Raw genomic sequence first — 13519 nt, 5'->3', positions numbered from 1 at the left:
GGCAGAGACATTTTGGAGAGAGTTGAGAGAGAGAAACGCCCCAGAGATGGTAAGGGAGAACCCACAGATGCTCAGAGAGAAAGCCACTAGAATCAGAAGCTGAAAGCAACAAAATCCAGGAGCGAAGGACCAGCAGACAGCCGCCATGTGTCTTGCCATCTGACAGAGGAATCCCAGATGTCAGCAGCCTTTATTCAGAGAAGGTATCCTCTTGTTGGTGCCTTTATTTGGACATTCTTATGGCCTTAGAATTGTAGCTTGTAACTTAATAAATCCCCATTGTTAAAAGCCAACCCATTTCTGGTATATGGCATTCCAGCAGCTTTAACAAACCGAAACATGCTCCTACTACCACTCCATTGCCAACCAATTCTACGGCTAAAACCACAACTCAGCATTCCCTGCCTACAGCTTCCCTCAGTCATATCAGGTACAACAAAAAATCACTTTCATGCCGGCACAGAAGTCTACCTTTGATGCAGCCATTCACTGGAGGAACTGAACTTGTCTTGGGTGTGCAGACTGTAATTTTCTTTCTCTATAAATTCTGCAAATCTAAAGAATGAAATTACCACAATTCTGTAAAACACCATCAAATTAACAGAAACTGTCGGTTCATTCGAGTATTTCACTGAAACAGAAATTTTACCTTTCAAGATGTCCCACATGGAAGACGCTATTCCAGGATCTTTCAATTTCCATGGGTGAAAAAGGGTTACTTCTCTCCTGCCTTTGACATATTGGATTCAGAAGCATTAAGTATGATTTGGAGCATCATCCTTGAAAATTCAGTTAAATAATTTTGCTCAATGGGAATTATTTAAGATATTCTGCTTGAATCCCTACAGCTTTTTTTAATTTTAAGTGGCTGCTGCTGTGGAATTATGTTCTCTCTTCTTGACATGCCAAATGTAACTTTCTGTAAGTGATGGAAAATACTATCCTGTGCAATCTCGTGATTCTTGGCAGTTTAAATTTATTCTTTTTAAAACTTGAAAGCTGTGTTACATTTCACCCCAACTCAGGATACATTTTAGCAACCAGAATTGAGAAGAAATGTGCCAAATGAGCATCAATCAGCTGTATTTGGGGGTATCATTTACAACGCAGAATAAATTTATAAATTTAATAGTACTAAACTGTATCCTTAAACTTCTATGCTTGATAAGTTATTTTTTTCTACATTAGAAAGAAGATACCACACAGGGAATTACACTCCAGATTTAAATAAATGAAGAGATACAAACCATTAATGTATAGCAGGTTATTATTCATACTTGCAAAGTACCTTTTATCGGTGAGAAAATAAAGAACAGTGCCTTAAAAGACAGACTGAAAGGTAGACTGTAACTTTAACTGTGATTTGTTCTTTCATATTAAGGAAGGCAAAGGTTGGTTCTAAGGATGTAACTTGATGTGAGCAGTAGTAAACCTGCGTTTAGATACTGAACTGTTACTATTTAATTAAAAACTTGTCTATTTACTTCAGAGCTGAATAACTTAACCTAAAGGATCTTACACAAAATTGAAAGCATTCATGTACTAAACCTCCCAACATCTTTCTTATGACTATTAAAAAAAGTATAATTAGAGATATAAATGGTTTAATTATATTTTATTTTTCTTTGTACTTCAAAATAAGGATCATAACATTGCACCTGGAAAGGATTTCCACCAAGCTTTCTTGAAAAGTAATTTTCATGAGGCAAAAAGGATATAAGTTTTTAGAATCATTTACTAAATGCTGAAATGAGGCATTTTAAATTTCCAGGAAACAAATATGACCGATGTAATTTTAGAAAATCTAAAGATTTTTGGTTGATATTACTGTAGATCTTAAACATTATTGTCTTATGACTACCCTGTATGAACAGACTGAACATTCTTTCTTTCTTATCCTTCTCTCCCTTCCTTTATTCTTGTTGGTTTCAATTCCCATAGTGTAATAAGCATGCATATCTTTAATTATACAGTTCTCTTGTGAAGCACTAGTTTTTTTTATTTAGAAAAAAAATTTAAAAGGTTTACTTCTCTCCTGCTTTTGACATACTGGATTCAGAAGCTTAGATTATTTTAAAATGGGCTGTTTGTTTTTCCAGATTACCATTATCGTTTTTTCATTTTAGTTTACTAACTTTAGCCTATAGTTGCTGAGTTTAGCACTTGGTTTTCAATATTTTATAGGAAAGATAAATTTCTTTGGTCCATTTCATAAACGGAAACTCCTTGCATTTATTTAGATAATTGTATTAAACGGTCTTAAAATGAAGATTTACAGTTTTTCTTTACTTGTTGGGACAACTAAACTTTGTTTCACTTGCACATTTGTACATACACTTAATATTTGCAAGTGCCTTGTTTAAAATCTCTGGCTTTAAAGGTTTTGGGGAAAAGGTACGATAGTTTACCTCACACTTTGTGTTTCCATTAGCAGTAATATTCTAGTTACCTCACAAAATTTATTATGGTGCCATGGGCGAAGTTTTTAGTGAGTGCTATAAGTTATAAAATCCATTTGGAAATATACAGAATTTCCATTCCATCTCAGTGGCAAAAATTAGCTACAGTGGTGTAACTGTCATTTACCTGGATAATGAATACCTTGCCATACATTAATATCAACACAAAGAGTAAATTTTGTGAAAATGTAACTTGATTTGACACCTCTCACCTTCTGTAATTTTGAGCACCACTCTAATGACAAAATCGTCATAGAACAGTCAGATTTCACAGATCGACAGAGGAGCTCTTGCAACAGAACTCAGCCTTTTTAGACCCATTTCCCTCCTTCCTTTAGCAATTTTATATCTTGGGCCATTAATTATTTGGTTTTTTTTTTTTTTAATCCAGAAGGTATAAAGAAACCTCTTCAGATTTTTCATCTGATTTGTTCATGTAGATGTTGTTCTATCAGATACCTTATTTAACTTCTGGATGTCTGTTGCACAGGCAGGCACTGCTGTATTTACAAATTTCTATTTCAGTTCACTCAAAACTGCAAAACCAATCTGTATCATGTACCAAAGTGATTTCAAATAAATCTACATGTTTATTGGGGGGAGGCGGGCGGAAAACAGCATGGTCCTGGCACAAGGACAGAAATATAAACTAATGGAATCAAACTGAAATCAACCCTCATATTTACTTATGGCCAACTGATTTTTGACAAGGTGGCAAAGATCACTCAATTGGGAAAGAACAGTCTCTTAAACAAATGGTGCTGGGAAAACACTATCTCCATTTGCAAAAAAAAAAAAAAAAAAAAAACCTCCTATCTCACACCACATACAAAAATTAACTCATAACGGTAAGGACCTAAATTTAAGAACCAAACTATAAAACTTCAGAAAAAAAACATAGGAAATGGTTTCTTAGACTTTACACCAACAGCACAAAGCAACAAAAGAAATAATGAATGGGACTTCATTCAAATTAACTTTTGTGCATCAAGACTTTACCATGGAAGCAAAAAGACAATCTACAATCTACAGCATGGCAGAAAATATTTAGAAAGCACATATCTGATAAGGGTTTAACATCCAGAATATATAAAGAAATTCTACAACCCAGCAACAAAAAAACAACCCAATTTAAAAATGGGCTGAAGTTTTGAACAAATATTTCTCTAAAAATGGTACAAAAATAACCCACATGAAAAGATGCTTAACATCATTAGCCATTAGGGAAATGCAAATCAAAATCACATTAGAATGGCTATTATTTTAAAAAGAAAAAAATGAATGTTGGCAAGTATGTGGAAAAACAGGAACCTCATGCATTGTTAGTGGAAATGTAAAATGATGCAGCCACTGTGGAAAATAGCTTGGTGTAGCCACAGAAAATTGAATATATAATTACCATATGACCTGGCAATACCACTTCTAGGTATATATCCAAAAGAATTGAAAGCAGAGACTCAAGATGTATCTATCTGTACAGCAATGTTCAAAGCAACATTATTCATAATAGCCAAAAGACAGAAACAACACAAGTGTCCATCAATGGATAAACGAAACTTGGTATATACATACAACGAAATATTTTCAGCCATGAAAAGGAGTGAAGTTCTGATACATGCAACATAAAGACACCATGTCAAGTGAAATAAGGCAGACACAAAAGGATAACTATTGTATGATCTAATTAAATGAAATAATTCAAATACACAAATTCATGGTCAAAAATTAGAAGACAGTTTACCAGGGTAGGGACCCCAGGTGAGGGAAATGGAGAGTTAATGCTTAATTGGTACTGAGTGTCCTGTTTAGGGTGATGGAAGTTTTGTTAACGATGGTAGTGATGGCACTACACCACTGTGAATGTAATTAACACCTGTGAATTGTATACTCGAAAGTGATGAAAATGGAAATTTTAGGTTATGATGCCAGAATAAAAATTTAAAGAAAATAAAACCAGAGAGCTGTAAAACAGAAAATGAACCCTAATGTAAACTATGGAGACAGTAAATATGATTACAATAAAATCGTTTCATCAATTGTAACAAATGTAAAATGTTTAATAGAGGAAACTGGGAACGATGTTTTCCACATTTTTCTGTAAACCTGCAACTGTTCTAATAAAAGAATTTCTAATTAAAAATATTTTTAATCACCTTGTTAAATATACAGAATCCCAGATCCTCTTCCCCATCCCACCACCAATGACTCTCAATTATCTGGGGGAAACCAGCAATCTGCATTACAAACAAGCACCTAGTGATTCATAATAAATGTAAGAGAGGTCAAATTCTGAGACACAATTTATTAAAAAAACTGGAATGGGATTCATTCTGACGAGAGGGCAAATTTATGTATCACACCTGGCTGCCCCTTCACAAAATCTTCCACTAACAGGTCTCATATCTACATATTTATAGCGTTATTATATTTGTATTCACGGCACTACCCCCAAGCCTCTATCATCAGCTACAATCAGGTCATATACATACCTTTAACAAAGATATGTACTTTCTCCCTTCTGTGCCTTCGCTCATATAGTTCATTAACTTTCCACCTAGAACGCCCCCTTTACCCTCTCAACCTAAAACTTCAAGAGCCCGACAAATGTCAGTTCCTTTCTAAATCTCTTCATATTCGACCCTCTCCAATCCATTTCCAGTTATTTCAAACCTCTTCATCTTCGCCCCCTAATACTTATACATAACCCCACTACTACACCACACGCATACATTTCTATCAACCTCTACACACTGTGGACGGTCCTACGTCTTCATCTTTACCGACACGGACCTTAGGATGAAGCGTGAGCTGGCATGCGTTCAACGAAGTACACTGAATTAGACTTCAGCCCATGCACAACTGTGTCCGAGCAGCCCTAACAGACCCTCGGATCCCCACTGATGCCGCTGGGACCGCTCCTGAACCTCGCGGCTGCAAACCTCGCTTCCTTCGCGACGTCCGAAAAAAAAAAAAAACCCTCCAGGCAATCAGTAGAGGCCATAGTTCCCCGCAAAAACACCCTCCCCCGAGAGCAGCGCGGGGAGCCCAGGCCGAACACCGCGAGCATGGAGGAAGCCGGCACGAGGCAGTGCGGCATAGACCCCACACTGGGCTCAGCGGTCTTACCTTACAATCATTGCGGACGAACATCATGCCGTGGCCGGGATAGATTGGCCCAGAACAGAAATAACACTTTTCGATACGCATATTGAACCCGCATGCGAACACACAACCAAACGCCGAGTTTGAGGGAAGTGACGTAGCCCCGCCACAGGAAGTGATTCTCTATGACCCCGCAAATGCAAGCGCTCTTGAGACACCGTGCGACGCGGTTGGTACGTGACTGTGCCGCCTGGCGGCCGGCGGACAAAGTGCTGCTGTTGGGCGCAGGCGCAGAGCTGCAGACGAGGCCTAGCTGCCCTTCCTCTGGGAAAGAATAGCGTGCTCTCCGCCACCTCCTGAATTCGGCCTCACAGGACCTATTTTGCTTCTCCACCGTTTCTGATACGTCACCATTTACGCATATCTTTTATATTTTATCTTGGCTTTGGAGGGCTCTCCATACCTTGGTTTAAGTGTGAGGAACCCAGTTCGCAACTAGCCCTAGCCCCGCTCCTGATTCCGGTCCTCGGTGAATTTACAGGGTGTGAACGGCGAGAACCCGGGACCCAACAATGCGACAGAAGTTGTTGAGTCTTTGAGGCCTGGAGGGCTTTGCCACCAATTTTCCAAAGATGTAATGGAGTTCGCTGTCTTCGCTCCCCGCCCCTCTTCTTTTTAAATAATATACACATATGGTAAAAACATTTTCACAGGAAACTACGGTTACCTCCCCAGATTCCTAGTTCTCCCTGTCGCAGTCAGTTCCCTTATTACCTACCAGAGATTTTCTGTGCATAGAAAAACATGTGTATTTTTGTGTCTGCTTGTCTCCCCTCTCTCTTCTTTGTAACACTAATGAAACCCTCTTCTGCATCTCACTTCTGATTTGCATTTCCCTGATGGCTAAGGATATTAAGCATTTTTCATGTTCTGTCTGGCCATTTGTATATCTTTGGAGAGATACTTGCTCAAGTCTTACTTATTTTTTAATTGGGTTGTTTGTCTTTTTGTTAAGTTGAAGGATTTCTTCGTATATTCTGGATATAAATCCATTATTGGTTATGTGGTTTCCAAATACTTTTTCCCATTGTGTAGGTTGTCATTTCACTTTCATGATAAAGTCCTTTGAGGAACAAGTTTTTTAATTTCAATGAGGTCCCATTTACCAATTTTTTTTCTTTTGTTGCTTGTGCTTTGGGTGCAAAGTCTAAGAAACCACTGCCTAACATAAGGTTCTGAAGATGCTTCTCTACACTTTCTTCTAGGAGTTTGATAGTTTTAGGTGTTATATTTAGGTCTTTGATCCATTTTGAGTTGAGTTTTGTATATGGTGTGAGTTGGGGGGGGGTCCTCCCTTTTTTTCCCCCCATAAATGGAGATCCAGTTTTCCCAGCACCATTTGTTGAAAAGACCAACCTTTCCCATCTTTGCAACCTTACCAAAAATCAGTTGGCCGTAAATGTGAGGGTTGATTTCTGAGCTCTCAATTCAATTCCATTGGTTTATGTCTGTCCTTGTGCCAACATCATGCTCTTGTAATTACTGTGGATTTGTAATAAGTTTTAAGATTGGAAAGTATGAGTTCTCCAACTTCATTCTTCTTTTTCAAGATGGCTTTAGCTATTTGGGGCCCCTTATCCTTCCATGTAAATTTGATGATTGGCTTTTTCATTTCTGCAAAGAATGTTGTTGGAATTTTGATTGGGATTGTATTGAATCTAAAAATTGCTTTGGGTAGTATTGACATCTTTACAATATTTAGCTTTCCAATCCTTGAACATGGAACGGTCTTCATTTATTTAGGTCTTTAATTTCTTTTAGCAATGTTTTGTGGTTTTCTGGTACAAGTCCTTTACATCCTTGGTTAGATTTAATCCTAGATATTTGAATCTTTTAGTTGCTATTGTGAATGGATTTTTTTTTCTTGATTTCTTCTTCTGATTGTTCATTGCTTCTGTCTAAAAATACTACTGATTTTGGGTGTTGATGTTATACCCCACCACTTTGCTAAATTCATTTATTATCTCTAGGAGCATTGATGTGGCTTTTTCAGGGTTTTCCGTATGTAGGATCATATCATCTGCATTCCAGTTTGGATGCCTTTTATTTCTTTTTCTTGCTTAATTGCTCTAGCAAGAGCTTCCAGTACAGTGTTGAGTAACAGTGGTGACAGTGGCAATTCTTGTCTTATTCTTGATCTCTTAGGGAAAGCTTTCATCCTAACATTAAGTAGGACGTTAGCTGTGGACTTTTCATATATGCCCTCAAGCATGACCTATATATGTTAGGTCTAGGTTTACTGCATCTTTCTTGTCCTGTATTTCCTTATTGATATTCTGATTAGATGTTCTATCCATTATTGAGAGTTGTGTGTTAGTCTCCTATTTTTAATGTAGAATCATCAATTTCTCCCTTCAAATTGGTATTTGTTTCATATATTTTGGGACTCTACTGTTATGTGCATATATAATTGTTACATCTTGTTGAATTGTCCTCTTTATCAGAGTATAATGACCATCTTTGTTCCTCATAACTGTTTAAATTAAACTCTATTTTATCTGATATTAGTATAGCCACCCAACTCTCTTTTGGTTACTACTTGCCTAGTATATTTTTTTCCATCCTTTTCATCCTCAACCTACTTATTTTTTTTTACTTTAAGGCGAGTCTCCTGCAGACAATATATACTTAGGTCATGCTTTTTAATCCATTCTCTCAATCTCTGCCTTTTGACTGGAGAGCTTAATCCATTTACATTTAAAGTTACTACTGATAATACAGGACTTTTTTCTGCCATTTTGTTATTTAGTCTTTGTAAATCATATACTGTTTTTGTTCCTCTCTTCTGTTAAAGCCTATTTTTATATTTTATATGTATGTGTTGTACTATATTAAATGCCTTCTCACTTCTATCTGGATATATTTTTCATCTATTTTCCTTATGGTTACCATGGGGTTAAAATTTAACATCCTAAGTATATAACAATCATATTTGATACCAACTTAACTTCAATAGCATGCACATATACTTTTCCTATAACCCTCTATCCCCCCACCATTTTTTTGGTACTTGTTACCACTTATATCTTTGTACAGTGTATGTCCGAAATCCTAGATTTAACGTTGTCATTTCTTATTCAGTGTTCCCTGGGTACTCTTCAAAGTTTATTTTCTCATTTTAATGTTAGAATTAATTTTAGTTATAATCTGCAAATACATGTAAAGTTTTTCCTTTTTTCTGATACTTATACCTAATTTATTTTTCTTATCACTTGACTAGTAATTCCATAAAAATCTTGAATAATGGAGGTACGTATCAGAAATTTTAGTAATAAACATCTGCCCAACAATTGAAAATTGTTACTCTCCTTTAATCTTCTCCTGCTCTTACCCTGCTCAAAAATTATACACAGGGCTCATCAATCTTCTTCCCAAGCGCTTTACACATTCCCGCTTCCTTCCCAGCAGTTTTATACTGCTGCTTCAGCCAGAAATTGGTTGTTCTTCCCACCTCCATAAGCACCAGCTTTCCCTTCTTACTTCCAATGTCAGAGGCCACATGCCTTATCTGTGTTTTTAATCCCATACCTTTAAACTTCATCTGGGTCTTTGTTCTTTTCAACCTAGGAATATACTCAGTGCCTCTCTTTCAGTTGAATGAGTAGTCTTCAGAATTTTTTTCTTTCCAATGGTTATAATGGAATACAGGAGAAAGGGGAGAGAAACATGTATTTGACATACAACAGATTGAACTGAAATGTGGTGGAAAGAGGTAGGAAATAAAGTCAGAAATGCCATCTCCCCATATATTCCTTTCTTATTCAACCAATGAAAACACACTTCCCAATGTCTCCTGCATTCATTCCTTCAAGTCCCAGCCCCAATCTTATTTTTTTTTTAATTTTTTTATTAGAGAAGTTGTGGGTTTACAGAACAATCATGCACAAAATACAGGATTCCCATACACCTCCCCACCTCCCTACCACCAACACTTGCATTGGTGAGGAAAATTTGTTACAGTTGATGATAGCACTTTTTTTGTAATTCTAATTGTTTTAACAGTAGTTACATTTTTTACAATTGATGAAAGATTTTTAAAGTAGTACAATTACTGGGTATTTTTTCCCAGTATTCCCAAAATATTTTTTTCATTCAATGTCATGTCCCACACTGCCAGGGAGATTTATACCCCTGGGAGTCATGTCCCACATAGCAGAGAGGGGAGTGAGTTTATTTGCAGTGTTTGGCTTAGAGAGAGAGGCCACATCTGTGCAACAAAAGAGGTTCTCTGTGGGTGACACTTAGGCATAATTATAAGTAGGCTTAGCTCCACCGTTACAGAAATAAGTTTCATGAGGGCAAGCCTCAAGATTGAAGGCTTACCAGCCCAAATCTTAGTTCAGGCCCTTATCATCCTTAGTTTGTTCATCTAAGATTGCCTAGTACAACACTTCCTGCACTGTAAATGCTCAATAAATGATGATAATCAATAACTTCCCCAGAATGTGTTGTCTTAGCAGGCCTCTCACTCAGCAGTCAATGCAATTTACATTTTCTTTCCTAAGGAGCAATATGACCTCTGGTTTGAAACTTTATTATGATGAGAAATGAAGTCACATTCACACACAAACTTGACAGACTAGACCACTTTTTATTATAAGCTAAATTGGCACAAGGTTCACTGAAAATACATGTCACTTTTACACAGACTTGCAAATAGGAAAATACATTGAATCACAAAAATATGGTATTTCAATATCAAATTTAAGTAAACGATTTCCAAAGAGAATACAGGCTATTTGTTTCAATAACTAAAAGGAGTTTTCGTGTGTGTCCTCTATTGTGTATACATCCAAATGTATGATATGTTTAAGGTCAATGGAATCTGTAGCTAATTACCCTTTTTGTTCATGAAAACCAAGACATGTGAATACTGTCTTATTTTTTAACTACACAAATAGACCATATAAAATGTGTCCTGATATATAGCTGTCAAGTTATTATTTACTCCACTGAAGTCTTACGGTATCCGTAGAAGGCACTGATGTGTGATTATGATCCTGACCTTGAAAAGTCTGAATCTTTTCCTTATTAGAATATACAATTCAAATGTATAGTACTCAGTGACTTCTTTAGTATTTCAAAGAAGCCCCCATTTCAAGGATAGAAGTACTTAAACTCTCAGTAACCACAGTTAAGATTTGTTATGGGTTGGTGGGAGGGCAGTGGCAAAAAACCTGATAGATGCTCAGTAAAAAGCCATTAGAAAGTTATCATGTAAATATACTATTTTCCATCATACTTGTATTTTTCTCATTACAGTTCTGCCACATATTTACCACCACAAAATACATTATTTTTATTTAAATTATAACAAGTGATAGTTCTTCCTAAATAGCTATTAAGCTCTCTGGAAATTTTAATCTACTTTATTTAAGCCACTTTAATAAATAAGAATATTCCTCTAAATGAAATACCTTTGAACTTTATAAACAACTGCCATAAAGCATATTTCTAAACCATCTTTAATTTGCTATGAAGACACTTTGGCAATGCAGCAGCAGAATTACATGACCTTGGCAAGACCCAGCATGTACAGTAAAGGCCCATGATCTCAAGCAAAAATATGGGCTGTAAAACACTTAATTTTTCTTAAACTAGAGTACAAATGTGACTACAAAATTAAATACAAATATCTGTTTTCCACTAATTAGCAAACAGACATTTTATGTAAATAAAAACTAATTCCTTCAATTCCACCAATGTAAAAACAAAACAAATTTTAAGTATCAACAATACAGAGCCTGGTGGTGAAGACAGAAATAGTTTACAAACTAATTGAAACTGCAGTGTAAGGCAACCAGACTAACATTATAAATACAAAGAATAAGAAGCTTAATTGTTGCTTATCACAAATAACTTCAGCATAAGCACCAGCTAGGTTCAGATGTGGCCAGCCCATAGGCCAAGTATAAATGTATGGACCATGGTGAACTGAAGCCATAAAATCTACTTCCCCTGAGCCTTCAATCAGTCCTTCAGAGTAATGGGAATATAATAGGGAGCTAGAAGCCCCACTTCAGTTGCTCATACATTAAGACACCCCTGCCCCTTTCCCCAATCCCTTTCCCACCAACAAAAAATTACAGTGAGTATACAACTGGTTAATCCAGTTTATCCTGGTTTATAAGATTCAGCCATAATTTGCTCCATACTCACTTAAAGGTAATGCTGACATAAAATCAATACTCAAAAACAGTGAACTGATGTGCATGTATATTCTTGTTTAACATTCAAGTGGTTTAAACGGCATTTTAGACATGACCTATGGTACAAATAGTTTTTTTCAAAATTTGCATTCAAGACTGTGATGGTTTTACAATTGCATCTAAGAGACCTTGAATCTGAGACTCTGGGCCTATCTGCAGTAAGGCAGGTGACAGTATCCTCAGTCATTCTATATAACAAATGCACTCTTTGGCAGTGTATGATTGTCTGCCATGGGCAAAGGTTTCATAAGGCACTCTTGGCTCTGTGAAATATTTCTCTTAACTCTCTGGCTGAATTGTAAAGAAATATTTACAAAGCTGCAAGAAATTAATTTTAAAAGGGGATGCTTTTTTGATAGGTCTAGTAGGAATAGTGAGAAGCAGTTCATACACAGTGCCTATTCTCATTTCACTGTGCTATGTGTCAACCATAGAGAAGATTACAGACACAGGCCATTTGAATTGCTGTGTAGTTCACCTGACTATTTAACAGCTACATATCCCCCTCTCCTTTTCTTCACTTAACTGATCTGTAGAGGTGTGACCATTGGATCGCACCACTCCTTCAGGAATCCAGGACTTATCCACACACCGTTCCATTCGCTTCATTATCAGGTCCAGGAGCATCTCGATTGCCTGGCTTATGTTTGTCCCATTGGCTGCACTAGTTTCAAAGTATGGGATTCTGGAAGACAGAGACAACTCAGTAACAGCGTGGCAGAAAGGACAGTGACCTCTGCCCTTGGTAATTCAACTTAGAAAATAAGTAGAATACAAATATACCAGATGATAAAAACACTTTCCCACCACAGGGTATGTTAAAAAGTTAAAAAGGCCATAAAATAAAACAATTCATAGTGCACTCCTAATGGAGATATAAAACTTCAGAAATTTTAGATTCTTTTTTTTTTACAGGGGAGCATGAAACTATGGGCAAATGAAGATTCATGCAATATGTATTTTACTAACATTCATAGAATTAAAATGTCTTCAGTTGAAGAATATAAAACTTGATCCTTGGTCTACAAACTGTTTAAATGCCTCTACATGAAAAGCAAAAGTTGACAACTTTTAGAAAGAAAATACAGGAGACTATCTTTATGACTCGTGGTAAAGACAGATTTCTTAAAACAGGTGCAAAATTTCCAACCACAGAGGAAAATTTTGACAGGCTGGATGATATTAATATTTCAAATTTTGGTGCCTGTGCCAGTTTGAATGTATTGTGTCCCCCAAACATCATTATCTTTGATGTAATCTTGTATGGGCAGACGTTATCAGTTTTGATTAGATTTCTTTGAGTGTTTCTTTGGAGATGCGCCCCACCCAGCTGTGGGTGATGACTCTGTTTGGATAATTTCCATGGAGGTGTTGCTCCGCCCATTCGGGGTGGGTCTAAGTTGATCAGTGGAGCCATATAAATGAGCTGACATAACAGAAGGAACTCAGTGCAGCTGTGAGTGATGTTTTGAAGAGGAGCCACAGCCAAGAGGGACACTTTGAAGAAAGCACAGGAGCTGCAGGTGAGAGACAGTTTGAAGACGGGCATTGAAAGCAGACTCTTGCTCCGGAGAAGCTGAGAGAGGACAAATATCCCAAGTGCAACTAAGACTGACATTTTTGAGGAACTGCAGCCTAAAGAGGAACGTCCTGGGAGAAAGCCATTTTGAAACCAGAACTTTGGAGCAG

The 13519-nt window shown here is 36.8% G+C and overlaps 2 protein-coding genes across 7 annotated transcripts in view; both read right to left on the bottom strand.

Moving 5' to 3' along the window:
* RSL24D1 (ribosomal L24 domain containing 1) overlaps window positions 1–5722 on the bottom strand; it is a 62589-nt gene extending 56867 nt beyond the window's left edge. The window contains exon 1 of one of the 2 annotated variants that reach the window (XM_037833914.1): window positions 5586–5722. In XM_037833914.1, the coding sequence (XP_037689842.1) occupies window positions 5586–5666 (81 nt within the window). In that variant the 5' untranslated portion in view covers window positions 5667–5722. Of the gene's footprint in view, window positions 1–471; window positions 556–5585 lie in introns of those variants that run through there. The other variant, XM_037833915.1, reaches the window with a different exon arrangement.
* Window positions 5723–10192: 4470 nt separating this feature from the next.
* The window catches only part of RAB27A (RAB27A, member RAS oncogene family), an 87437-nt gene continuing 84110 nt past the window's right edge, over window positions 10193–13519 (bottom strand). For all 5 annotated transcript variants that reach the window (XM_037833911.1, XM_037833909.1, XM_037833912.1 and 2 more), the window contains one exon: window positions 10193–12515. In XM_037833911.1, the coding sequence (XP_037689839.1) occupies window positions 12317–12515 (199 nt within the window). In that variant the 3' untranslated portion in view covers window positions 10193–12316. The remainder of the gene's footprint in view (window positions 12516–13519) is intronic.

This window comes from Choloepus didactylus, chromosome 4 (genome assembly GCF_015220235.1).
Source record: "Choloepus didactylus isolate mChoDid1 chromosome 4, mChoDid1.pri, whole genome shotgun sequence".
NCBI lineage: Eukaryota > Metazoa > Chordata > Mammalia > Pilosa > Megalonychidae > Choloepus > Choloepus didactylus.
The sequence above is the reverse complement of the archived record's forward strand: the minus strand, read 5'-3'. Positions and strand labels throughout refer to the sequence as shown.